Source organism: Gorilla gorilla, chromosome 11, assembly GCF_029281585.2.
Source record: "Gorilla gorilla gorilla isolate KB3781 chromosome 11, NHGRI_mGorGor1-v2.1_pri, whole genome shotgun sequence".
Classification (NCBI taxonomy): Eukaryota; Metazoa; Chordata; class Mammalia; order Primates; family Hominidae; genus Gorilla; species Gorilla gorilla.
This window is the reverse complement of record NC_073235.2, coordinates 99,139,100-99,164,356: the sequence shown is the minus strand read 5'-3', so window position 1 is coordinate 99,164,356 and position 25,257 is coordinate 99,139,100. Positions and strand designations below refer to the sequence as shown.

Sequence of the window (25,257 nt, the reverse complement as noted above, 5' to 3'; positions counted from 1 at the left end):
TTTTTAAGTTGGGAAAAATTACAATTTATCTTTATTTAGATGGGAGTAATCAAAAATTGAGGGACACATTGAAGATTTGTGAGGGAAGAGACAATTGCCTGAGCAATATCCTTAAGTAGATCAAAGGGAATGGGATCAAACTAGGGGTTATTTTCGTGTATACAATTATTTATCCTTGATAAAGGGGAAGGCAGATGATATGGCCAAAGATACTGGTAAGTAGGTAGATGTGCTGGAAATATGTGGGATGTTCTGATTTAATTCTCTTTTCTTGGTAAAAATGTCAAGCAAGGCCATCAACTGAGAGTGGGGACTGGGAGACTGCTGGAGGTTTGAAAAGAGAGAGATGTCAATAGTTGTCTAGGACATTACTGCCCCACAGACTGGCAGTATTTGCATCACCTGGAAGCTTGTCAGAAATGCAGGATCTCAGGCCCGCCCCAGCTCTACTGGATCCGAATATGCGTTTTTACAAGATAGCCAGTTGGTCCATAGGCTTATTTAGGTTTGAGAAGTACTGAAATAGGTAACTGTAGTAATACTGCTCATCAGTACCATGGACCTGCTTGAGGCTATTGGTCATCAGTTTAGAGTGAGACCAGTCAACATGGTCAGCTGGGCAGGTGGTGGTGAAGAGTAGATATAGTTGGATTTTAACCAGGCTTGGAGTTTTATTGAGTGATTTTGATCAAGAGAGTGCAGGGCAAGAGAACTGAGGATGTATGCAAAGGAATAGCTATAATGTTGGGCCACGGAGAAGGAAGAAAGTGAGCCCAGGCGGGGTGTAGGCAATAGTGAAAAAGTGGTAGGACCTATGCTTTGTAGATCTGTTGAGGTAGAAGAGTTGGTATTGGATTACATAGGGAATGAGCTGGAATGATAGGAGGTAGCGTTTGGAGGGTGAGATGCTTGAAATTATGACACTGTTTTACTGACTTTGCACATTTTTTCTGGATCAGTTCTGATTACGATTTTAAGGAAATACACATTCCTCTCAAATTCTAAGAAAATGAAAATCACTGTTCATTGTTAGATAGCCTAAGCAAGGAAATGAGTTTTATAATTGGAATTAAGTAAATATTCATCCATTTTGCCACTTTTTTTTAGGAGTTACTATGAAGCCAATGATGTTACTTCTGCTATTAACATAATTGATGAAGCTTTCTCAAAACACCAGGGCCTAGTCTCCATGGAAGATGTTAACATAGCAGCTGAACTGTATATTTCTAACAAACAGTATGACAAAGCTTTGGAGGTAGGAATGCTTATGTGTTTCTCTGTTAGGTTTTGCATGTGTTTCTGTGTTCTGGAAATTCTTAAAAATTGGCAGTTCTTCGTTTTAGTTATATTAAATTATGTATATATTTAAAGTCTATATGGAAACAAGTGATTTCTAGATTCTGTAGCAATTCAGTATGAAATATGAAGTGTAGTTACATAATAAAAAATATTGCCATTATCACAGTTGCTAAGTATGTCTGTACTTCAGGGTAGTAGGACTCAACAGTCAGATGAATTGCTGTGATTTAGTTCTTAAGCTGGTTGGGGGAAAGTAGGTTGGTTTGATATAAAGAAGTTATATACATTGAGTTTGCGTTAGTTAATAGGATATTAAAATGTTAATGTGTCACAGGGTTTCTCATTTTTAAAAGACTCTTTCTTTTTATAGCCCAACTTTATATTAGGGATTATTTGAAATAACTGTACAAATCTTTGCATTATGAAATGGTTTTTCACACATATTTTATTTCCTTTCTTCTTTCCCATTCTTTTAGATAATTACAGATTTTTCTGGAATTGTGCTGGAAAAAAAAACTTCAGAAGAAGGCACCTCAGAAGAGAATAAAGGTTGTAGTTTCCTCTGCTTAGGAAAGTGTATATAATCCTCTCTTGGTCATAAGGTGGCGTTTTATGGTGAAAATTTATTTCATACTGTGGTGAGTTGACAGTTAATGTTCTCATAATAAGTTTTCCCAAGAAGCATTTTTTTCTCAGAGATTTCATATCTTGTGAGTATTGACTTACAAGTAATCTTTAAAAAAATTTGTTTTGAGTCCCTGTATGTCCATTTGAACATGGCATTTTTCATTGACAGTCTTTTTCATTCATTTTTATAGGAAAAAAAATGAATTACTGAAGTTTATCAAAAACTTTTAGCACTGAAGCAATTTACTTTTCAAATAGGACCTAAAATGCTTTTATTTAAAACATTCGACTTTAAGCTTAAACATTCACATAATAAGTAGAAACTAATATGATTACCCTACATTGTTTGAAAACTCAAATATATAATTAGTGATCTGGTTAGAAAGTTATACCTAAGTGTGGCTTGCAGTCTCTTTGTACCATACTCATTAACCTATTCTGTAAAAATATTAACATTCAAGACCCTATATCAAGTTGTAGCAAAATTGATCTTTATGAGCAGAGTATATAACCCGGCTCTTTTAAGAGAATTCCTGTATAGTACCTTCAACCCCTACCCTGTGAGGATTTTGATGGAATCTGTGGAAGGGGCAAGTGAGTTGGTACTGAGTCCTGCCTGGTTCAAAACAGCTCCTTCTGTGGCCTGTCATGATGCCTAAAAATTCCATCATTATGTAATCCTTTGGGCTAAGGCATAACTATTCAAAAACAAAAACTGTTACTTAAAATATGATCCATCCTAATGGTGAGCAGTAATTCACTTACACAAGCCAATCTGTGCTAATTCATAGAGAGTAAGGCCCAAGGTGAGATGTGGGACAGATAAATGTTGAAGTGGAAAGTTGTTGGGGAAGGGAAACCCAGTTCAGTAAGTTTCTTGTAAGGGACTGCTAGGTGTGTGGAGACTACGCAGATGAGTATGATATTTCCTGCTCTCAAGGAAGTGGAGGTGGGAAGAGGCGTTCAAATGAGGTGCATACAGTTTTAAGAGTTGTGTGATAATTTCTGTAGCAAAGTTGATGTTATGGGAAAATAGAGGAGGGCAGTATACAAGGATCAGAAGATGTTTATAGAGGCCCAGTTTAAGCAGACACCCATGGGGAGTGTGATCCAGATTGAGTCACAGGGTGTAGGAGCACTGCTTGGAAGAGCAGGACCAGATCACAGGCTGTGGTTGGGGCTGTTGAGTCATCAGGGTGGTGTGAATGAGTAGAATAAGGAGTAGAAATTGTGGATGAAAGCATGGATTAGGGCATGTGAAGGAGGCTTTGCCAGTTTTGATACTTTACTAGGACCTGGCTTAGGCACGAGCCAAGGCCCAATGAAGTTATTATTTTACTGTCATAATTTCTGCTTAAGATTTTTCTTCTTAATTGTGTTGAAAATCTGTCCTTTGTTTGGAAAACTTGGTAGAGAAATACCAAGTTCTGTTCTAGTTTTAATTGTAGATATAATCATTTTGTTGTTTAATATATTTTACTTCCCTCCCTCCCTCCCTCCCTTCCTCCCTCCTTCCCTTCCTTCCTGGCACATATTAACATAAATCAACAACAGGTTAGAGTTTAAGTAGTGGCTTCTTTATTTTTTAGCATGTAAAATAACGGTGCATCTGAAATCTGGCAGCTTAGTGTTGATGAAGTAACTTCAAAGAAAAAGATATGTCCAGAAGACTAGGAGATTAAAACAGATACAAAGTGAGCAAAGGTAGTTTTTTAGTATGCATTTTAAAAAATGAGACCATTTATGGTAGATTATGTATTGTCTATTGACAGTCACATTTTCAAATTCTTCTGAATGTGAAAGACCTAATGGGAGTTCAGGAGAATAAAGTATCAGTGACACAAAGACAAGCTTTTTAAAAGATAGTGTTGTTAAATGTTAGTTAATAATATATAAGCTGTAGGGGCTATAAATATATATACTGCTTTCCTTAGCATTGTCAAGTTGCCATTAAAGTATCTAAATACTTACTCTCAATCTCCATACTTACCTGATTGAACTGGTAACAGTTTGTGTACCTGCACAGGTCCCAGACTGGTTTGAGTAGCACTGCCCTGTAGCATTATGAAGTGACCTCCTTACCTTTTAAAATATAGTTGGTCTGAATTCTACATTGTCTCATATTGAGATGGTGACACCTATTTTTTTTTTTTTTTGTTTGCACCTGCCTGCTATACCTTTGTCCTTTTATTTTCAGCTTTCCTGAATCACTTGATTTTAGGTATACATCTTGCGTTCAACATAAGGTTGAGTTTTACTTTGTGATTTGATATGAAAGCAGGGTTTTTGAGCTATGCATCTATACACACTATATTTTTAAGGCCTATGCTGAGATATAAAGTATTTCATATACTATAATTTTCTTGCTGAAAGTTAAAACACGTAGATATATTTTATTGAACAGTGTCTTAGTCCGTTTGGACTTCTCTAACAAAAGACCTTAGACTGGGTAATGTATAAACAACAGAAATTTATTGCCCACAGTTCTGGAGATTAGGAAGTCCAAGGCACCAGCAGATTTGGTGTCTGGTGAGGGCCCTTTTCTCATAGATGGTGCCTTCTTGCTGTGTCCTCACGTGGCAAAAGGGACAAACAAGCTTCTTCAGACCTCTTTTACAAAGGCACAAATCCCACCCACATAGTCACCTCCCAAGACCCACCTCTTAATAACCTTGGGCATTAGGTATCAACACAGGTATTTTGGTGGGACACCAACATTTCAGACTGTTAGCAAACAGCATTTCTAGAATGAAAATCAAAGTGATACAGTTGGAATGTAGAACCCATACATGATAAAGATAGAATCAGATTTTAGTAAAGAAAAAGGCTCATTAAAATGACTGCATTGTGTTTAGTCCTTATTCAGACAGGTGACTTTAGCTACTGTCTACAGAAGAAATGTGCTGTGGATACAGCCTTGAGTGAGACATGGTTCTTGTCCTCATGGAGCTCAGGGCTTAGTGTGAGTAAATTTACATGGTAGGTAAATTCTGCTCTCTCATTGAGCAGACTAAATATCTTAATTGGATTTCTGATACCAGTTATTGGCTTAGAGCTCAATGATAAAAACAGTCTCTTAATTAAACTTGTCCGAATCCTCCTATAACTTGGTAATTTTAGGCAATATAGTCTCCCCTCAGTGTTCATGAGAGATTGGCTTCAGGACACCCCTCATACCAAAATCCTTGGATACTCAAATCCCTTATATAAAATAGTGTATTATTTGCATATAACTTACGTACCTTCTCCTGTATACTTTAAATCATCTCTAGATTACTTATAATATTAATGGTAAAACCACAATTACTTCTGCACCAACCTAATAATACAATGTAAATGCTATGTAAATAGCTGTTAAACTGTATTGCTTTTTAAGTTTGTATGATTATTTAATTATATATATATATATATATATATTTTTTTTTTCCCCTTAACATTTTTGATCTGCAGTTCATTGAATCTGCATATGTGGAACCTGAAGGTATGGAAGACTGTCATAATTTATATGACAAGTTCTGTAAAACAGATAGTTATTTAATTCTTGAAGTAATTTTTTATTTCACCACTTAGGATACATCTGTAATGTCCTCTATACTTCACGTTTTTCTGAAACGAAAACATGTAAACTTATTTGGAATTTATTAGACTTTGCAAACTACTTTAAATGTGGATAAAAATTCCTTTAATTTCCCAGGGCTTTAAAAATTATTTTGTTGTAATGAGGTTTTAGAAAATAACACAGTATTATTTTATCCTTTTCTTAGCCTGTTTCTAGTGAACACTAAAAAGAGACTTTTCAATTCAAGAAAAAAAAGAGAGAGGGTTCATATATCCTCATTATTTTTGTCTTTTTAGTTCTCCGTAGTTTAGTAGAAGGTGTGAAAGTAAGTTTTGGATAAGTACATAAGGTATTAGAAATCAAGTAGGAAGCATACTTGCTACCAAAGGACAGACTGAGAGAGATGTAAGAACTTATTAATAGAGTTGGCCACACTAAGAATTGACTGTGGAATCATTTGCTTTGAATGAAATAAATGAGATCTTACATAGAAGATACACATCTCAAGCTTGCATATAGTAACTGCTTCTTGTCTGTGTATTCTCCAGCTCCTGAGAATGTTACCTGCACTATACCTGATGGCGTGCCAATAGATATCACAGTGAAGTTGATGGTCTGCCTTGTACATCTCAACATTCTTGAACCACTTAATGTATGTAACAAGATCTGTACTTGAGATAGTTCAGATCAAATGCACCATCTCTTTTCTTTAGATGTCAAGAAATTATAACTTGACCCTAGAGTTTCACATTTCTTAATAACCAAGGAGGTAACAATAAGCATCAGATAATTTTGTATGAATATCTTATAAAAACTAAAATTGTTTTGCAATTGGGCTTACAGTAATTTATTTTTCTTTTAAAATAACAATCTAAAGACCATAATTTGAGATTGTCTTTAGACCATTTGAGATTGTCATTAGACAATTAGATAATTGGTAATAATTCTGACAGCTATTCTTTTTTGTGGACTTTGGACCAAGTATATTATTGAAAAAAAAAAAGTACTTAGCATCTACTTTGTAAACCTTAGGATAAGATATTGAGTAAAATATACAAATCCATACCCTCATGGGTTGGGATGCTTTTTTGTTTTAATGGGATTAGATAATAAAATAAATACATAACATATATGGGACATTGGCTGGTGATAAGTGTTCTGGAAAAAAAGGAGGAAAATAAGGAATATTGGGGGCAGGGGAAAGTTGCAGTTTTCAGTAGGGGATCAGGTGACATTTGGCTGGGCACCATGGTGCACACTTATAATCCCAGCACTTTGGGAGGCTGAGGCGGGCAGATCTCTTGAGCTCAGGAGTTCAAGACCAGCCTGGGCAACATGGTGAAACCCTACGCCTACAAAAAATACAAAAAATTTAGCTGGGTGTGGTGGTGCACACCTGTAGTGCCAGCTACTTGGGAGGTAAGGTGGGAGGATTGCTTGAGCCCAGGAGGTAGAGACTGCAGACCCTGTCTCAAAAACAAACAAACAAGGTGACATTTGAATAATGACCTGAAGGAGGTGAGGAAGTAAACCATGGGGATATCTAAGGAAACAACTTTCCAAAAACATTAGCAAACACAGAAGCCCTGAGGCACAAGATGTTGTGCTGGTTAGACGAAGAGCAAAACAGATGAGCTGTGTCTTAGTTCCTGCAATGCCTGTCTTTAAACAGATCCACAAAATGTGTTCACTGGGTATGAGTTATTTAAAATAAAGATGGCAGAAGTGAACAGAAAAATGACCATATAAAGCTGTTTTTATTAAGCCTTGCTCCTTTTCAGCTTGCCTCTTATAACTGATATGTAGGTTAAAAAGAGAGCTACAGACTTTGGGAGGCTGAGGAGGGTAGATCACTTGAGGCCAGGAGTTTGAGACTAGCCTGGCCAACATGGTGAAACCTTGTCTCTACTAAACATACAAAAATTAGCTGGGCCTGGTGGTATGCACCTGTAATCCCAGCTACTCAGGAAGCTAAGGCACGAGAATCACTTGAACCCAGCAAGCGGAGGTTGCAGTGAGCCAAGATTGTGCCACTGCACTCCAGCGTGGGTGACAGGGAGAGACTTCATATCAAAAAAAAAAAAAAAAAAAAGCTATAGATAGATGTGCACGTTTGTAATGAATGTTTAACTTGGGGCTTTTATTTGTGGTCTAGCCTCTCTTGACAACACTAGTAGAACAGAATCCTGAAGATATGGGAGACCTATACCTAGATGTTGCTGAAGCTTTTCTGGATGTTGGTGAATATAATTCTGCACTTCCCCTCCTCAGTGCTCTTGTTTGCTCTGAAAGATACAACCTTGCAGTAGTTTGGCTTCGTCATGCAGGTAACACTTTTTTGTGGGAGGAAGAAGTTTTAATCATATAAGCAGCCAAGAACTTACTTTCCCAAGATGGTAATTATTATAGTGCAAGTGTTTCTGGTTTCAGGGGAGTTTTTTGAAAGTCAGTATTTTAAATTGTCTTGCTAGGCTACTAAGTGATTTCCCCATCACTAATGCTTTGGAGGAATGATTTACTTAATGATGCCAGAGTGAAGTTGAAGTACTCACATTTCCCTTAGATGCCTGTCTTGAACCTCTCTTAACCATAGGGTCTGGTTTCTAGTAAAGGATTGTCAGACTTGGGGCAAAATCTAATTTTGAAGAGTTTTTATAGATTTATATTTAATATGTTATATTGGGAAAAATTAATATATTTTTCAATGCTCTTTGAGCCACACATACTCAAAATTGGGTTTTATCAGCCGTTTATTACACTGTGCCTAAGTCCATAGTAATCTGCAGTGAATCATTTAGACTGGAAAAAATAGCTTAAGAAACATGACTAAATCTTTTGAAGAAATACATGAAAGCAAAAAGTATTCTAATACGATTTCTTATAGAGTCAACATAAAAGATGCATTAAAAATCGAATAGTCTTGGTTTCAAATACTGTGTGATGGCAGAAAACTCTAGTGGCTCTTACATGAAAGCAAAAAGTATTCTAATAGGGTTTCTTATTGAGTCAACATAAAAGACACATTAAAGATCGAATAGTCTTGGTTTCAAATACTATGTGATGGCAGAAAACTAATGGCTCTTAAGTATTATATGATGACAGAACTCTATAATGAGAGAAGCATTGATTGGCATTTTGGGGCAGTAGTGCACTCACATCACAGATATGAGCTAGGAAAGAGAGCACTTAATGATTAAGATAACACTTTTCTGTTTAGATGAATAAATATGAATACAAATGTAATACCATCGTAAAAAGCTGCATTATTTGTGAGATTTGAATTTTAAAGACATGAGCAGGATATCTTAGTTTGTATTGCCTTTCTACTTAGGGCTGTGATATTGAAACTGCTCCTGTGTTACTAATAGTGTATACTTTAAAAATCCTATTTAATCATGATTCTGATCAATGCTGTTTCCATTTTGAGCCCATGTGGCTTGAGATGAATGAAAGATAAAATCTCAGAGTCATCTAAAAATGATAAAGAAATTTGGGATCAGTATATAAGAAAGATAATTAGAGGAATTCAGTTATTTCAGTAACAAAATAACAAAATGTTTTTAAAGTGAAAAATGAGAAAATGTAAGAAATGTCACTGTGATGATCCATGCATATTAGTGTTCTTCCTTTATTATCAAAATTTAACCTAAAGATGATGGTCAGGAGAGATTTGAAAAAGCAACTGGAGGTAAAAATACTTAGGAGATACAGTGCAGCGAAAAGGATGGAAAGAAGAAATGCTCACAGAGACTTGTTTTCACGTTCAAATGATCGCATGTAGTGATTGATTGATTGACTGATTGGGTGTAAAGTTTGAGAAATAGGGCCCAGTAACCTCACTCTGAGAACTTATACTCAGGAACTAATTGAGTGGGATGAGAGGAGGTAGTTTCTATTAGGGATCACAAAACTTGGGAGCCTGGCAGATAACAAAAATGAGTGAAGTGAGAGAGAGAGAATACTAGGGAGAGGTGGAAACTGAGGAGCCCTTTCTAAAGGGCACTTTCTCTGCATGGACTGATGTGTCATGTGGGAATGGGGCACCCACTGTGGCCAAATACAGAACTTTCAAAAGAATCCAATACCCTGGATTTTATTAAAATCCTAATTTTAAGAAATGTAGGATGTTAATAGTTTTTAAAAGCACTGTGGGCTAATAAAACATACCTGTGGGTTACACTGGTCTGCCGATTGTGTGCTCTGGTTTATATATGTGAAGATGTTTACTGCAGTATTATTTATTAGAGTAAAAATTTGAAAGCAACCTAAATGGCAAATGATATAATTACATAATCAGTTTGATTATGTAACCATTCAAAATGCCAGTGAAGACAGTGTTTAAAATGTAATGCTCAATGAATAAAGCAGAACCCTAAATTATATGTATACACTGATTACTCCTTAGCAATTTAAATTTATTAGAGAGATCGATTGATTAATAGAGATTAGGGATAGTTTTAAAGTACTAGAAATACACATTCATTTCTTGTTATAATTTTTTATATTGCTATATTTCTTTTAAAATGGAAGAGTAATTTTGGCCAGTTTACAAATCTGTAGTTCATACTTTTGCTTTATTTTAACATCATCTTAGAATGTTTAAAGGCCTTAGGCTATATGGAGCGAGCTGCTGAAAGCTATGGCAAGGTGGTTGATCTGGCCCCACTCCATTTGGATGCAAGGATTTCACTTTCTACCCTTCAGCAGCAGCTGGGCCAGCCTGAGAAAGCTCTGGAAGCTCTGGAACCAATGTATGATCCAGATACTTTAGCACAGGATGCAAATGCTGCACAGCAGGTGGGCCATGTCACATAGAGGGAAGTTTTTCTTGGTATATTATATTTTAGAACTTTCTCCTCCGTTAAGGATGTCTCTATAGCTTATATCCAAAATTTTATTTTAGTGTATTCAAGTTTTTGAAAAATGATTTTAAGTATTGGATTTCAGCCACTGGTTGGGTTACAAATTATAGTTTTTAAAATATTGGCTCTTAATTATTGTAAAAGACCATAAAGCAATATGGTTTGTTTTTTTAAAAATGTTTCTATGCAAATAAAACAATTTGTAGAAAACGAATCTTGTTAGGCTCATCATCATGTGCTTATTTGTTTAGGAACTGAAGTTATTGCTTCATCGTTCTACTCTGTTGTTTTCACAAGGCAAAATGTATGGTTATGTGGATACCTTACTTACTATGTTAGCCATGCTTTTAAAGGTGGGTAATGATCTTTCTTTATGTTAGCCTTGTTGACTTTTTAAATGTTTAGTATTTCATTTAAACATAGATTATACTACTTTATAATTGTTTTTCTTCATTAAACTCAAACTTCTAAAAATGAAAGATAAAAACAAAAAAGCTAGAGGTTATTGGTATATGACTGAAAGTTCTTGACAGTAGCTTAAGTGAAAATCTTCCCTAGTACATATTTAGAAAAGTGAGCACCATGGTCTATCAGATATTGGCCCTGTGGACAGTACTATGTGCCAAAATTACTCACTTTGCAAAAGTATTTTCCAGATCTAATATTCTTTCTGAGTCCAGCTTATTTGCAGGGAGGTAGCTCTGTGGGTGTATCTCTGGGGATGTGTGTATATGCATGTTATAATGTTAACGTGAATTGCCTTTTTTCTTTCTGAGGTGAGGAATGTGACCCAAAATTCCTTTGGTAAGAGAAAAATAAGTCAGTTCATTCTAATTTTAGTTTTTTAATATAGTAATTTGGTTTCCTTTTTTCTTACTAAGGGAGCTTTCAGTCTTGTGGCATCTGTGACCCATAGGTTTTCTTTAAAAAATTATTGTTTAGAGCTGGGTATGGTGGCATGTGCCTGTGGTCCCAGCTACTTGCGAGGCTAAGGTGAGAGGATCACTTGAGCTTAGGAGTTCAAATCCAGCCTGAGCCAACATAACAAGACTTTGTCTCTAAACAAAACAGTTATTGTTTAAAGAATCTGAAATTTTCATCTTCAATTCAGGTAGCAATGAATCGAGCCCAAGTTTGTTTGATATCCAGTTCCAAGTCTGGAGAGAGGCATCTTTATCTTATTAAAGTATCGAGAGACAAAATATCAGACAGCAATGACCAAGAGTCAGCAAATTGTGATGCAAAAGGTAATAACTTCATTTGCATTATGTTATATAAAATTTGGCTGAATTGAAAAAGACTCATGAAGTAACACTGGACAGCAATCTAATTGAAAATATACTTTTCAAATAAAATGAAATTTTCCAATCTAAATCTCTCAAGTGTAATAAACTCATTCGATGTTAAAAAGGAAAGGCTAAATGTAAATACTTTAAATTTAAAAAAATTAAAAGGAAAGCATCTGCTTGGATCTGTGAAAGAAGTAAAACTTTGACTTTTTAAAAAGAAAATATATTTTAAGAAATTTGTGAAGATTAGATGACATTATAGATGATTTGTCCAGAGACTTCACTTATATATATTCCATTCTCTATGAAATAATTTTTAACAAATGTAGCAATAGTCATAGAAACTCTTTGAAAATAAGTTGCTGTGACCTAGTCTCAAGTAATATAACTTTAAAAGACTACAGCTTCTACCTCTGCAGCTTGTGTTTTTAACCATGTTTCCTTATGTTGTATTTTTCTCCCTGTGTGATCTGCCTGTTTTCTTTCAGTGATTCCTCACTGGAGGTCCATGGTTAGTTTTCCTTAGGCTCATAAGGTTTTGTTGTTTTGTTTTGTAAATTTTATCATGGTGAGGATCACGTTACACTGGTGTACCAGGATAGGATGAACTAAGCCTTTTTATGTTACATGCAACTTTGTACTGTGATCTTTTCACTTTACATTTTCGCATAGACATTTTATCATCTTGCTCTGTTCTCTTCATAGTTATATTTAAGGAATGTGTAATATTCCATTGGATAGTGGTTCCATAATTTATTTAATCATTTTCTTATTTTTTGGCATATGATCACTTTTGACAGTTTTATAAGCAGTAATGTAGTAAGCATTTTCATACATACAGATTTGTCCATATTTTGTTTAGGATAGATTCTCCGAAGGAAAATTATTGGATCAAAGATAGTAAAATTTTTTATGGCTTTTGATATTCCTTAAGGGCTATCAAAGGGAGGCTTTTTACAGAGAACTAAGGAAGAGAAGGAGGTTGTTAAAGAGACTTGAGATCAGAAAAAGATCAAGAACAACTTGAATCTCAAAGTATGAATTTGAAGTCTTTTGCTGAGCAAACATTTGAATGCCTGTATGTACGTAATCCTCTATCACTGGGGTCCCCAACCCCAGTACCAGCCCGTGGCCTGCTAGGGACTGGGCCGCACAGCAGGAGGTGAGCAGTGGGTGGGCAAGCGAACATTTCCACCTGAGCTTCCCCTCCTGTCAGATCAGCGGCAGCGTTAGATTCTCATAGGAGCGCAAACCCTATTGTAAACTGCCCATGCGAGGGATCTAGGTTGCACGCTCCTTATGAGAATTGAATGCCTGATGATCTGTCACTGTCTCCCATCACCCCCAGATGGTACTGTCTAGTTGCAGGAAAACAAGCTCAGGGCTCCCACTGATTCTACATTATGGTGAGTTGTACAATTATTTCATTATATATTACAACAATAATAATGGAAATAAAGTGCACAATAAATGTAATGTGCTTGAATTATCCTGAAACCATCCTTCTCAGCCCTGGTCCATGGAAAAATTGCCTTGCATGAAACTGGTCCTTGGTGCCAAAAAGGTTGGGGACCGCTTCCCTATGGGATTACAGTCATAGAAAGTATACTTGTTCTACCCTGGAGGAGATATATCCTAGCTAGCAAGGAGAAATGCAGATGGAACTAGCTGGAACTTGTAGAGACCAAGTCCGAATCAGGTGCCTGGGAATGCAGATTGTTAAACTGGCAGAGAAGAAGCGGATAGTATTGAAGGAGTGTAAGCAAGCAACTACCCCTTCTCATCTTTGTCCGGAGAGCACTGGCAACAATTTAGGCTCATGATTATTAAACTTGTCTTAAAATTGATGATGTGAATTTTTCTAATACTGCTATTTCTGGAAATACAGTTAGGAAAATCCTAACTGGTTTTCACTGGTCTCATTTTAGCAATATTTGCTGTGCTCACAAGCGTCTTGACAAAGGATGACTGGTGGAATCTTCTGTTGAAGGCCATATACTCCTTATGTGACCTATCCCGATTTCAAGAGGCTGAGTTGCTTGTAGATTCCTCATTGGAATATTACTCATTTTATGATGACAGGCAAAAACGCAAAGAACTAGAATACTTTGGTCTGTCTGCTGCAATTCTGGACAAAAATTTCAGAAAGGCATACAACTATATCAGGTGATTTCCCAGTTATTTATTTTAATTAGATTCTTTAATAGAGTAAGTACATGTACTTCGATTTAGAAGCTACTTTACTTTTGGCTCTCCTATTAAACAATAAACTGGTTAACTGGTGATTCTCAGAGGCAGTATATAAGAAGATGCACTCTAGGACCAGACTTTCTGGGTTTAAATCCCAGCCCTGACGCCTACTGGCTGTGTGACCTTAGGCTAGTTAGGTAATCTCTAGTGCCACAGTCTTCCCACTTATAAAAGGATATCATAATACTGCCATCTCATAGGGTTATGATGACGGTTAAAGGAGTTGTTATGCCTTTTTAATAATGCCTGGCAATTATTATTATAATAATAATTATTATTTGAGATGGAGTTTTGCTCCTGTTGCCCAGGCTGGAGTGCAATGACACAGTCTCGGCTCACCGCAACCTCCGCCTCCCAGGTTCAAGCGATTCTCCTGCCTCAGCCTCCCAAGTAGCTGGGATTACAGGCGTGTGCCACCAGGCCCAGCTCATTTTGTATTTTTAGTAGAGACGGGGTTTCTCCATGTTGGTCAGGCTGGTCTCCAACTCCCGACCTCAGGTGCCTCAGCCTCCCAAATTGCTGGGATTACAGGCGTGAGCCACGGTGCCCGGCCAATGCCTGGCAAATATTATGAATTGTTATTCGGTACTGCAGCTATAGTGGGCAAGGAGAGAAAAAGTGAAACCTAAACCACTTGCTCCTGTTTTAGTTTAAAAGTTTTGTTGAAAGTAGAAATAAGATGTAGAAACACTAACTTAAGCAACATTTTCTGGGGAAAATCGTTTATTGCGTAGGAGAGTTTTGCTTTAAATAGATTGAAACTATCTGCTTTTCCTTGTTGGAGGATGGTACATTTCAGTGCTGGTAGGACAGCACTGAAGGGTTTCATTTTTAGAAATCAGGAAGATTTTTACATTATTTTCTCCCTCACCCTCTTCCTGCAATTTTAGGATAATGGTAATGGAAAATGTCAATAAACCCCAGCTCTGGAACATTTTCAATCAAGTTACCATGCACTCCCAAGATGTACGACATCATCGCTTCTGTCTCCGTTTGATGCTGAAAAATCCAGAAAATCATGCCCTATGTGTCTTAAATGGACACAATGCATTTGTATCTGGTAGTTTTAAGCATGCGCTTGGTAAGTGTCCTGGCACGTGACTTTGTCAAGCATAAATAGTGTGGTGAAGAGCCTAGCCTCTGGATTGGAACTGTGGGTTAATTATCAGCCCCACTGTGACAAATTATTCTACCTCCTCCTGCCTCAGTTTCTTGATCTCTAAAATGGAGATGATAATTGGACCTACTTTGTAGATAATTGTGAAAATTAAATCAATCAATATAAAGAACTTAAAACAGTGCCTGGCACATGTAGTAAGTGGATATAATAGCAACAATGATAATTACTAATATTAATATTTGTTATTCTTATTAAGCTTTGGTTGTAAAAGGCTGACACAGGTCTTATAAAATTCATTTTAACGGTCAACAATTCTCCCTGCTTAGGCCTATTATTTTTAAAATGATTTTCATTAATTATGGATGCTTTTGCCACCTGATTTTAATTTGCCATAATGCAAAACATTCAAGATTTGCTGAAAGTTCATTCCTTCAGGAGCTAAATCTATATTAAGATTTATTTATGTGGTGGTTACTAATTCTAATTAAACTCAAGGAAACTTCATTAATCATTTATAATAAGGAATTTCTGTAATAAGGAATCAGAAGTAAACAAGTATTACTTGCAGAGTCTCCTTTTAAAAAAAAATTAAAGAAGAAGCAAACAAGTAGAAAAATACCTAACTAAATGTTTAAACTTAAAATTAGGCATGCATGTCTTAGTACCTAAAAGGTGGTGTTGCCAGATTTACTTCTTATGAGTGAACTATGGTTTTTGGCTATTTGGTACGTTCATGATTCCTTGTGTATGGCCCGTATTTTTATCATTGTTCATCCAGTAACCTCAAACATCAGATGTTGAAACATTCCTCTTTTGTGTGTGCTTTGTGGAATTATTTTATATTAAGAAAATAAAAATATTTTATTTTCCTATATTAGAAACTTTTACAAAAGGTTAAAATGATAGACAAATGGCAGTCTACCATCTTTGCTGCCTAAGAGATTCTGTGGTGCCATTCCTTCCAAAATAGAAGCCAGAAGGAAGAGAAATTTTCATCTATATGTGATACATTATATGTTATTCCTTTATGAGAAAAACTTGCTTAAATACCCGTACTGCATATGATTAGGCTTTTGACAAGAGATGATTGTATATATGGAATACATGTAATTCATAAAATTCCAAATTCTTATTCTGTTATTGGATACATTTAGCTTTCTCAGAAAAAACAAATAATTGCTACATTTGGGAAAACAACACCTGTAGTCTAAAAAACAAATCAAAGCTTTCCTCTTCTAACCTCCATGATCCACCACATTTGAATTTATAAAACAGATCAGTTGATTCTATAAAAATGTTCACCAAAACACACCTCCTCCATTCTTTTCAAAATAGATTTAAGGTCATAAAATAGATTTAATGATTGCAGCTGATAAATTGTTTATTTTGGAAGTATTACTTTACATGGAAATGTCTAGCTGTGCCTAGAAAAAGTTAATTTAGTTCCTCATATGAATCTTCATGGTCAGCATACATTCATGGGGAACTTGTTTTATTTTATACATTGTTTTAAAATTCAAATTAATAGGTCTCTGGTTGCTATTTAAGATAGAATGGCCACCTTATGTATGTTAAAATCAGTAATGTTTGGCCTTAAAAGTGTTGAAGAAATAAAGAACTCTGTTCTTGTCACACCGTCTGACACCACTGCTTATTTTCCAGGACAGTATGTGCAAGCCTTTCGCACTCACCCTGACGAACCTCTCTATAGCCTCTGTATAGGCCTAACCTTTATTCATATGGCATCTCAGAAGTATGTGTTACGGAGACATGCTCTTATTGTACAGGTAATTCACTCAAATTTCTCGTTACTTGATTTTATGTTTCTTAAAAATGTATACACTTAATACTTTTTTTAAAATCCTGCTTCAAAAGTAATACACAATGCTCTCAGTACACATGACGGGGTTCCCCAACACTTACCCCAGTGTTCAGCACTCAGCATATAATTATACTCATGATTAAGACTTATTACAGCGATATAGTAAAGGTACACAGCCAGATCTTTAGGGACAAAGACACAGGCAGAATCTGGAGGAATGCACTGGCAGGCTTCCTTATAGTCTGGTCCTCAAGGTCTCTAGCCATCTGAGGTACTGAAGATTCACTTAAAGTAGTTGAAAAAAAATAATTATACAATAATATGATTGTGCCTGTTTCCTTACACCATCACCAACAAATTGTTCTTTTAAAATTTTCTTTGTGGTTCTTATAATAATTTGAAATTATGTTTCTTGTTGTCTACCTTAATAGCTTGTCTCTTCTAATAAAAGTATAAAGTCCAGCAGATCAGAAATCTTGTCTGTCTTATTCACTACTTTGCCTTCAGCATTTTCATTTCTGTGACTTCATTTTTGTATGTTTGATGTTTCCAAAATATGATATGGGATAGACATGTCTTTTATTAAGTAGTAGGTGAGAAAAGAAAGAAAATGTTGACCTGAATGGAGTTGCAGGGTCTAGTAAGGGGCTTTTTGTTTCTTTTAAAGTAAATTGGTTAAAATAAAGCCTGCATTAAAATGGTGATAACAGTTGAAACTAGGTATGGGTTCATTAAGGTGGTCTCTTTACTGTTGTATATTTGAAAATTTCTATAATAAGTTTTTTAAAAATCCTGAAAAACAAAAACTTCTAAATTTTTCCTTTTTTATATTCTTATCTATCTTTTCCTCAAAGCTTCTTTTTCTTCCTTAATGGATACTATTTGCTGTACTAAGTAATGTAGGATTGTTGTGTGCCAGGAATCGGGGACGTAGCAGTGAGTAAGTATACAGATGGAATTTCTTGCCCTCATAAAATTCTGGTAAAAATTGATAGGAAAATTTTATGGATTAACTCATTAAATATGTAAAATATGTAGTTTTTGGGCTTGGTAGGACAAAAATTCATGTACTTCAAAGCACTATGGAAGCTAAATTTCAAATTACTTTTATAGTTAAATAGGAGGTTTCAAATGGTTGGAGGTAGAGATGAAACAAGAGGTAATGAGTATATGGAAGTTCATTGGACTAATCTCTTTTGTGTATGTTAAACATTTTCCATAAAAAAAGTTTCTGAGAAGCAGGTTTTATTGTAAATAGCATCATTTCTGAAACTGTTTTAATTTCTCTTATTTTTCTTTCTTCTTGCTACAAGACTATAGTTAGTTTTCTATTATACTACCTAAAAAAAAATTTTTTTATGGTTTATTATCTTTCTTACCTTTATATTGTATTAAAAGTAAAATCGTCAATGTTTCATTACTTCTGCTTTTATTTAATATTGTATAGACAGTGAGTACATTGGGCCCTTTAGTGATTAATTTGATTTAAATGTTTGAAATGTAACATAATGTCAAAAGAACTCTTTTCTTTTCAATTTAAACTGTGTGTTTTTGGCCGGGCACAGTGGCTTACACCTGTAATCCCTGCACTTTGGGTGGCCGAGGCGGGTGGATCACTTGAGGTCAGGAGTTTGAGACCAGCCTGGCCAATATGGTGAAACTTGGTCTTACTAAAAATACAAAAATGAGCCAGGTGTGGTGGCGTGTGCCTGTAATCCCAGTTACTCGGGAGGCTGAGGCAGGAGAGTCGCTTGAACCCAGGAGGTGGAGGTTGCAATGAGCTGAGATCACACCACTGCACTCCTGTGTGATAGAGCAAGACTCCATCTGGGAGAACAGAACAGAATAGAACAATAGAATTTGTTTTTCAGTTTTTAAATTTGATAATTCACAGTACCTATAAAGTGGCTACCCACATTGGCTAGTTTTTAAATCACTAATTATTATTTGAATAGTCTTTCAGATTATCCTCTTAAATTTGTTAAACATTTCTTAAAGGGCAGCAAGTTATTCCATTATTGTATTAGAGGACCTACAGGTTCATTTGCATTACAACAATTCATCTTAGATTACTATTCCTTTTTCCTCATATTTTTATCTTTAAATTTGTCATTTTTAACTATGAATACTTGATATTTCTTTGCAGTCGAATAGTCTGCTGGTACTTAAGAGAGCTGTGTCTTTCAGTGGAATAGAGGTCATAGTCACACAAATAGGTTATTTTATTATGCAGAAAGTATGATTTGTATACTGAACACGAGTATTACTACCCCTAAAATGCATTCATTTAAAATAATTCATTTTTATTATTTACCTATTTATAAAGGAAAATTTGTGACCACTTATTACATAGCAGATCATCTAGAGAATAATTACATTTTATATTCTATATTCATAAATTAGTTGATTTATTCTTAATTATCTGGTAATATATTTGATTACTTAATTAGGACTCAGACCTTTGCAATTTGTAATTTCAGTGAATGATAAAAGCTGAAGCTCTATTAAAAGGGAAAGTGAATATGGGAAGAGGTAAAGAAACAAGTTGCTTTTTGGACTGTGTGAGCCACAGGGAGCCAGCGTCATTGTAGCTGTGCTCTGAAATAGTTTCTCCATAGTCTTTGAGTCAGAAGCTTTCAGGAGGAAAAAATTCAGTTTTTTGGGTTAAGAGGTTATCAAGGTCCTGAGAAGTAACTTATAAAAGGTAAAATTTACCCTAAAAGGTTAAGTATACTCAAGTGAATTTGCTCCTGAGAGGAAACCTTTGTACATTATCATTATTTTATATCTTGCTCAATCTTTTAGGCGTCAATCTCACATCAAAAAGTTTATTGGCCTATAATGGCACAAGCCAACTTCAAATTATTTTTTAAAAGTTTTGTGTATTTGTAGATTATGAATCTCTGGTAACTAGTTGTAACATTTGGCTCTGTTTTCTGTGAATATTTATCCCTAGCTAAAAAAAATTCTTACATCTTCAGAAGAGCTATAATGTTGACACCTAACTACACTGTAATACTACACAGTAATAGGACACTAAGCAGATAGGTTTTTAAAAAATATTTGTATTTTCAGCACCTGGTAATACAGTGGTCTAGTACATAGTTGTCAAATCAGTGAAATATTGAATTATCTTTTTCTTTTTGGTTAGGGCTTTTCCTTTCTTAATCGATACCTCAGTTTACGTGGGCCCTGCCAGGAATCATTCTACAATTTGGGCCGTGGCCTTCATCAGTTGGGGCTGATTCATCTTGCAATCCACTATTATCAGAAGGCCCTGGAGCTCCCTCCACTTGTGGTAGAGGTATTGTGCATTTTTAAAACTGAGACACTTCATCTGTCTGTAGATAAGGGCAGTTAGCTAAGTCCAGCCAGTAAATTATAGCTCGTATATTAAAATGTATTTTCTCTTATTCAGTACGTTTACGTAATTATATTCAGGAACAGGTACCACTTCGACATCTGAGCCTTATGACTTGACCAGCAACCATATGAACATATACAGCTTGTGGCTGTGAGCATTTTAGTTCCCAAGGTAGTTCCTGTGCTTTACAGACAGGAACTGGTAGACATAACCTCTGAATATTGAAGAATATTGTGACTGTTTCCAAGTGTAGTTCACATGTTTCTTTATAAAGATGAAAGACCAGTATTAATGTAGCTTTTTTTAAGATAGGGTAAAGTGTTGCCAATACTATGATGATCTGTGTTTAAAGTCTGATTTTTATTTTAAATCCTGAAATATGTTAATTTTTAAATGTATTTTAACATAGCACTGTATTAGAAAAAAACTTTTAAAACTCATAATCCCTCCTGTATTCCCTCACAATTTTTTTTTTTTTTTGGAGACAGAGTCTTGCTCTGTGACCCCGGCTGGAGTGCAGTGGCACGATCTTGGCTCACTGCAAGCTCCGCCTCTGGGTTCACGCCATTCTCCTGCCTCAGCCTCCCGAGTAGCTGGGACTACAGGCGCCCGCCACCATGCCCAGCTAATTTTTTGTATTTTTAGTAGAGACGGGGTTTCACCATGTTAACCAGGATGGTCTCGATCTCCTGACCTTGTGATCCACCCACCTCAGCCTCCCAAAGTGCTGGGATTACAGGCGTGAGCCACTGCACCCGGCACAGTTGTTTTTCTATTACTGTTCAGTTTAAACAAATGAATATATATTTTATAGTGATGCTGTTTTTATATATAAATTTACTATTTGAATATTTTATACATATTTATATATGTATTTCATACATATTTTATATTTATATATGCATATGTATATATAAAAATAGGTGTATATGCATATTCATATGTACATATTTATATGTATAAAAACACTACTGTTTACTCACACCATTTATTCATCTTTGCATTTAATACTATAGTCCTGTCAATATTACTGGAGGCAGTTTTCAAATACACCTAAGAGGTTGTTTATTAAAGGTTGTTTATACAGTGTTATTTCATAAATATTGTTACATCTTGTTAATTGAGCTTTATAGGTATCATTTTTAATTGTTGCAGTTTTTTTTTCAGTTGACCCAAAGTTTTTGTATTGGGGAAGATTAGAAACATAGGTCTAATCTATTCCATTGAATTCACTGCATTGTTATGTATGTGGGAAAAACTGTAATACCCCTGAGGTAATATTAGAGTCAATTTGTTGTATCCCTCCTAAACCTACACTTTATATGCCTTTCCGTGATAGCATAGGAATTGTTTTCCCATTGGGTCATTGGTGTTCATTTAATACTATGTTATTTTTACACAGAGAAGTTTTTTATGAAGTCATACCAATCTTTCCCTTTATAGTTGCTACTTTTGCTATCATAAAAAGGACCTTTCCTATCCAAGATTATATTATCCCATTGTATTTTTTTCTTTTATGGTTTCTTTTTTAACTCTAAAATCCAGAATTCATCTGGCGTTTATTCTGCTGTAGTTTGTGGGTGAGACTTTAAATTACTGTTAAAATGTTTGATGATGCTGTTAACTGAATCAGCATTGATCCAAGGTATATGCATAGTTTTATAATTTTTTTTAGTAGATGAGCTTTAATACCTTTTGAAAACTTACACTTATAAAACTATTAATTTGCCATAAAATTGTCCCGGTTGACAGTTGGAAATATTAAACATAAAGGTATCTTTTTCTCCCTAGGGTATAGAAGTTGACCAGTTAGACTTACGAAGAGATATTGCCTACAACTTGTCTCTCATTTATCAGAGCAGTGGGAATACTGGAATGGCTCAAACGCTTTTGTATACCTATTGTTCTATATAAAGCACCGCAACTGAGAATGGAGCAATGGCAGCTGCTGTGTGAGGACCAGTATCTTCTGTCTCAGGGCTTATTATTTGTAACTCCAAAATAGAAATGACAATTTCAGAATTACCTAACAGTGTATTTATTTTTAATATGTGATAATGATCTTGTGGTATATATGCAAAATTATTCCTACAAAAATTTGTCAAAAATTTGTATATTGTTCTGTCATTTTCCTTTCACATTCTATAGTGAATTGTTCCCAATGTTGAAATGGACGTGTAAGCCTTTGAGCTAGCTTGGAGTCGAATACACTATTTTTCACTCACACCATTTATTCATCTTTGTATTTAATACTGTAGCTCTGTCAATATCACATGGGCAGTTTTTCAAATACGTATAAACAGAGGTTGCTTATTATTAAAGGAAAGACAAAGTGGGACTCTTTATGATGTCATGACCATGATAACTAAGCACCTAAGAAAATTATTTAAAATAGTTATGTGGTAGGTAGAAAGACAAATAATTTAGTTTTTTACTTTTCACCTGCATGTATCTTAGCTACCTAAACTGAAACATGGGAGGCTGGGCTTAATTCAAAATATATTGCTCCAAGGCAAATAAAAAAATGCTTTATCTATATTTGTGGCTTTCTGATGAAAAAATAGAGAAGAGCTTGTTCAATAACAGGACATGGTTTCCATTTCAAGATCACAAGTAATATAAGACTGGGCAAGTAGTACGTATGGAATAAAGGACATACTGCTGAAAAAGTAAAAAACTTTTTTTTTTGTTTACTCATCTCCACTATTATATGTTCTTGAATTTAAGTTAACAGTACTTTTTAGATATACTGTTAGCTTAATAACAACTTTTTAGGGAAAAATAAATGCTGTAATTAATGTGCACATAGGTTAGTAACACCCAGCCCAATTGTGGGAGGGAAACAAGTAGAGGCTTAGGATCAAAGAAATAAAATTGGGACTGACTTATTAGAAATTCTTACCACTGTTTCTACTGTACACAAAACTTTCTAGTTGAGCAGAATTTGTATGCAATAAGTAAATATATTGTATACTCCATGTGTATAATTTAAATACATTTTATTTTTATAATTGAGGTTAATTGTTTCACATGCTTAATTTTTACTTTATGCCATTTATAGGTAATGGTAGAGGTAACTGAGATACAGTAATAAGTTAGACTTGTGTGTTGGAATTCTGTGGAACTGAGCATTCTGTGCTCCGACTTTCTCTCTTAAATTAGCTCACTGGACTGTGGCTCCAGTGTCTACTAAATAGCCGTGGAGGAAATAAGTCTCCCTAAGGGAAAAAAAACAGCTGATATTGCATAGTTTTGTTTAGCTTTTAAAATCATAGCTTCCATTTGCTGAGTTTTTACTCTGCTACTATATGCTAAGTATGGTGCTAAACACTTTGGATATGTTATCTCTGATTCTCTCAGGGAACTGCAAGGTAGTTATTATTGATATTGTCATCACCATTTTGTATCTAGAGATTAAATAGCATGTTCAAGATCACTAGCAAGCTGCTCCTTGCTCAGAGATTTTCCTTCAGAAGAACACAGTTGCTGTAGTTCAGAGTAACAACAAACATTAAGCATAAGGTTTTTTTTTTTTTTTTTTTTCTTTTGAGACGGAGTCTCACTCTGTCTCCAGGCTGGAGTCCAGTGGCACGATCTCTGCTCACTGCTACCTCCACCTCCCAGGTTCAAGCGATTCTCCTGCCTCAGCCTCCCGAGTAGCTGGGACTACAGGTGCCCGCCACCACCTCCAGCTAATTTTTGTATTTTTAGTAGAGACAGGGTTTCACCATGTTGGCCAAGATGGTCTCGATCTCTTGACCTTGTAATTCGCCCGCCTCGGCCTCCCAAAGTGCTGGGATTACAGGTGTGAGCCACTGCACCCAGCCAAGCATAAGTTTATTTTAGAAAGAAAAAAAGACATTGGCAGTGTTTCTGTCTTCCAGGCCTTCAGCCCATCAAAGCCCCTGTATAAAAACATCTTTTGGGGTCTGTTTTTAAAAGCTCATATTCTCTTACCTCCCATCCTCACCTTGGCAGTGGGGTCCTGGTACCTGTTTTATGCACTGAGATTCTGCTGCTCCTGCATGATCACAGTTGATCGAGGAGGGAGTCTGCTCCTGAACCAACCTGGGCCAATCAGGAGTTTCCTCCCGCCTTCCCTGGGAATTTCAGACTTGAAATAGTTCATGTAGGGCCAGAACTTCAGAACAATGAGGCCAACTAGCAGTTAACCCGTTCTGTTGGAAAAAAAAAAAAGTGAGGTGTCTGCATTAAGAGAAGTAAAGATGAGCGAAGGAGAGAGTTCTCTCTGAAGTCCCAGAGATTTCCAGTTTTCAGTTCTATCCTAAGGCCAGCTGCCTTCTTACCCTTGGATTCGTTCTAGGAGATAGCCTTGATTCTGTTATAGTTTCCACTTTAATATTTACACCAGCTTGGGTTTTTCTGTTAAATGCACATACAAAAAGTTTTGAACTGATCGACCACCATTCCATCTTTCTTTTAATTTAGCATTACTGCTTTCTAGCCATTTTCATAGGAAGAAAGTATAAAGCAAAGAGAAATGAATATAAAAATTTGTTGCTGAATTACAAGTAGTGTCACAAAGTCTAATCCACAATAAACAGGCTTTTCAAAATCATTCAGAGCAAGAACAGGAGGAATGTTCCTGCTGTGGTGTTGTAAAGCTAATAGTATAATACTATAGTTCATATTGAAAGAATGTATACTCCAACATAATACTGAACAGGGTAGGAAAGGAGTTAATGGCCAAGATATTGGGTGAGGATATGGGTAAGGGGGGACTAGAAATGAACTGCATCTCCAGGCCCATAGTCCCTATACTAATGGCTATGCTATGAAACTGCAAATTATAATTTTGAGGCATTCTCAGAAGAAAATGACCAAATGAACTGAATTTTTTAAGTGGGCAAAAGGTGGATTCTGGAAACCACTTGGGCATGTTAGTGCTGGCATGATTCCAGCCATCTGTGTGTTCTTTGAAGTGATGTTCCTTAGGATACTTACTCTTCTTTTCCAAGCAAAAAGGCCAGCTGCCTTCTCACCCTTGGATTCATTCTAGAATCCAGATAGATTCTTTGATTCTTTGATCAGGATATCCTTGATT

General features: G+C 35.6%; 1 protein-coding gene across 1 annotated transcript in view; it reads left to right on the top strand.

Annotated features, from left to right (window-relative positions):
* Positions 1-22,869, top strand: part of GTF3C3 (general transcription factor IIIC subunit 3) — a 36,417-nt gene extending 13,548 nt beyond the window's left edge. The window contains exons 7-18 of the mRNA XM_019022529.4: positions 1,108-1,255; positions 1,776-1,848; positions 6,034-6,137; positions 7,641-7,812; positions 10,080-10,282; positions 10,599-10,700; positions 11,459-11,594; positions 13,565-13,802; positions 14,777-14,967; positions 16,669-16,793; positions 19,980-20,132; positions 21,984-22,869. Of these exons, the coding sequence (XP_018878074.1) occupies positions 1,108-1,255; positions 1,776-1,848; positions 6,034-6,137; positions 7,641-7,812; positions 10,080-10,282; positions 10,599-10,700; positions 11,459-11,594; positions 13,565-13,802; positions 14,777-14,967; positions 16,669-16,793; positions 19,980-20,132; positions 21,984-22,106 (1,768 nt within the window). The 3' untranslated portion in view covers positions 22,107-22,869. The remainder of the gene's footprint in view (positions 1-1,107; positions 1,256-1,775; positions 1,849-6,033; positions 6,138-7,640; positions 7,813-10,079; positions 10,283-10,598; positions 10,701-11,458; positions 11,595-13,564; positions 13,803-14,776; positions 14,968-16,668; positions 16,794-19,979; positions 20,133-21,983) is intronic.
* The last annotated feature ends 2,388 nt before the right edge of the window (positions 22,870-25,257 follow it).